A 3,257-nucleotide genomic window follows, 5' to 3' on the forward strand; every position below is an offset into this window, starting at 1 on the left:
GTAAGTACACTGTAGCTGTCTTCAGACACTCCAGAAGAGGGCGTCAGATCTTGTTACAGATGGTTATGAGCCACCATGTGGTTGCTGGGATTTGGACTCCAGACCTTCGGAAGAGCAGTCGGGTGCTCTTACCCACTGAGCCATCTCACCAGCCCAATTTTTTGTTTTTTTGAGACAGGGTTTCTCTGTATAGCCCTTGCTGTCCTGGAACTCACTCTAAAAATGTTTTTAAAGTTAGGTTGCAGACTACTTAAAGTAGGTCAGTGGCTAGGAATCCCTGCTTCTTATTTAATGAGACCTCTTTTTAGGGCATATTCTACAGTGAACTAGGGATAAGTTTAATGAGAGACCCGACATCAAGGGAGTAAGATGGGGAGCCAGAGATGAGGACTCCTAACATCCTCCCCTCTGCCTTCTACAAAGACCTGTACCTATACACAAAGCAAGCCAGTAAGGAACATCCCTCCATGGCCTCTGCATCAGTGCAGTTCACCATGAGCCATCTTTCCCGCCCCTAGTTACCTAAATTTCTACAAAGAAAATGACAGGGAGTATTTGCCTGCTGTGATGTCTCTGTAGTTCTCTAGTTGGGAGTGGAGTGGTTTCGTCAGGCTGCTTTCTATCTGGTCTCTGTTCCCGGCACTGACCATTTGCTGTAAGACAGTGCTTAGTACCGGTAGACCCCAAGCTTCCTTTACTATGAGGAAGCAGCACTTGTAAAGCACTGGGTACATTGTCACCATTTTAGAGTGGTTCTGGATTGGTCTTTTGGCTAAGTCAAATCATATTTAAGCCTTGTTACCTAATAAATCCATGAAGAAAGGAGAGGTCAGACTGGGACCATCCTGCTTGTTCCATTTTGCATCAGAACCAACTGTCATGTCCTGGAAGTTGTCAGACATTGTCTGTGGTTTTTTTGCCCTGCGGGATGCCTCAGAATTTAACACAACGTTCTAAATGTTTTTCCCCTTAACCTTTGGATGTGCTGGAATTTAAAATGGTTTCTTAAGCATGCTAGGCTAGCAATGCTGTACTTCTAGCCCCTGTACATTTTTTGGGGGAAAAGAAGCGGGGCAGTGGTGGCACATGCCTTTAATCCCAGCTCTTGGGAGGCAGAGGCAGGCTGATTTCTGAGTTCCAGGACAGCCAGGGCTATACAGAGAAACCCTGTCTTGAAAAACACTATAAAAAAAAAAAAAAAAAAGAAAGCAGCGGTTTTAGATATGCAACACACACCATAAGAGGGCACAGTGTCATGTAGCTATCATTGGAAGCATTTCCAAGTCATTCCTTCCTCTTTTCTCTAGATGATGAAGGTTCTACGAGTAAAAAGCCCAAGGTAGAGTTATCAGAAGAAGAGCTGAAGGCCCATTTTCATAAGGGCACACTGGGCAAGCTGACTGTACCTACACTGAAGGACATATGCAAGGCCCACGGGCTTAAGAGTGGACCGAAGAAGCAGGAACTGCTAGATGCTCTTATCAGACACTTGGAGAAGAACTGACCAAAGCTCACGAGCCCAGCCACTTTCCACACTGCAGCCAGGCCACCTGCCCGCGTTCTCCCCAAGCTAGGTGGTAGCTACAAAGAGCTACCCGACTAAGTGCAAGATCTTCATCATGGAGATTGCAGCCTCCCACTTCACTGTGCCTTACTCTGAATAAAGAGCTCTAACTTTATATTGTGCCCTATTCAGTACGAATGTATAAATAGCTGCCTCAAAAATCTAGGCTACTGGTAATTGGCTCTTAGCTTAATTTCTCCCCCATGGAAGTACATACAGATCATCACAGCAGAAACAAAACATCTTAGTGGAGGTACGGAAAGAGTATGACACTCACGGACAAGGTTGTGTGGTTATTTCTGGAGTGACAATCCTTAACAAGATTCTATTTTCATGTCTACCTACCTGTTTTCTTTTCATGTATGATGCCAGGGCTGGCAAGATGGTGGCTCAGCAGTTAAGAGCACTTGCTGCCTTTGCAGAGGACCCAGGCTTGTTTCCCAGCACCCTCACGGTGGTCTACAACCATCCATGAACCCACTTTTAGGGAATCCAGTATTTTCTGACCTCCATGGCACTGAGCACACACATGGTGGACATACATGTTTAAAACAGGCAAAACCCAAAAATAAAAGTCAAATTCCTTTTAGATTAGCCGAAGAACTTATAGAGAACTACCTGAACCCCTATCACCCACAAATTGGCCTGGTAGGTAAGCAGGTTCTTAGAACAGATGGGCCTCAGATGCCCTTATCTTCAAGTACACTTCCTACTGGAGTGGGAACTCTGGCCTGACTAAAAAGAAAAATGAACAGAATTTGTTTTGTGACTTCTCAGGTAGTTATTTGAACACTGCAAGATTTTTCAAGCCAAAACTTTTAAGTTTTTAAAGCACAAGAGGCAGGGGAGTTGGAAGTTACTTCAGTCACTAACATTAATTCTGCATGTGCCTGACTGCCAACAGTGGTTTTTAACTGTAGGCAATTTTGTTTCCTGGACAAGTTTGGTTAATGTAGAACCATCCCTGGTTGGGAGTGGAGGTGGCATGCTACTGCCATCTAGTGGGCAGAAGCCCGTGATGTCACTAAGCACACTATAGCGCCAACATAGGGTGGTCTGTTTTAATTAGCCAACTTGTCAGTTGTGTTAAGAAATCCTAGAGTGATAACACTCCAGTGACAGTATGCACAAGAGAATTTTAAACTACCAAGTCACTTATAGGTGACAAAGAGTTAGTGGGAGAGAGCTCTGCGGTAGGAATGTGCTTGCTACTTTAGCGTGCATGGGGGCACAAAGTGAAACCAAACAGCTGGACTGGGGAAAGCACTTCTGGAGCCCTGGGCTTGATCCCCAACATCAACACATCAAAACACAATAAAATGTTTTTAGTCTTGGAGAGAGGCAAGGGATCTCTTGAGAGTTTAGGCCAACCTGGTTTATATACCCAGAACATGTCTCAATTTCGCCCCCAACCCATGTTATTTAGAAATGCTAAGCATTTAAAAATTATTAGCTGATAAAACTGAAAATCAGGCACAGCTGTCACATTTCATTTAAAACGAAATATGAACATATTTATTAGGATGCTCAATAATGAACATGTTATCACTTTCTTCATGTGAGGGAGAATACACCTGACCCATGCTGTGGGAAGAACAGGATAAGGGCTCCCAACACGGGCGTCAAATGGTTCCACAAGTCATCCCCATTTACCAAGGAGAGGATGTTTCCTCCTAGCATTGTCTCTGTTATA

The 3,257-nt window shown here is 44.3% G+C and overlaps 1 protein-coding gene across 3 annotated transcripts in view; it reads left to right on the top strand.

Moving 5' to 3' along the window:
* Xrcc6 (X-ray repair cross complementing 6) overlaps positions 1–1,679 on the top strand; it is a 25,213-nt gene extending 23,534 nt beyond the window's left edge. For 2 of the 3 annotated variants that reach the window (XM_029531113.1, XM_029531112.1), the window contains exon 13: positions 1,308–1,678. In XM_029531113.1, the coding sequence (XP_029386973.1) occupies positions 1,308–1,504 (197 nt within the window). In that variant the 3' untranslated portion in view covers positions 1,505–1,678. Of the gene's footprint in view, positions 1–1,307 lie in introns of all 3 variants that reach the window. The other variant, XM_021216685.1, reaches the window with a different exon arrangement.
* Positions 1,680–3,257: the final 1,578 nt, after the last annotated feature.

This window comes from Mus pahari, chromosome 17, assembly GCF_900095145.1.
Source record: "Mus pahari chromosome 17, PAHARI_EIJ_v1.1, whole genome shotgun sequence".
Lineage (NCBI taxonomy): Eukaryota > Metazoa > Chordata > Mammalia > Rodentia > Muridae > Mus > Mus pahari.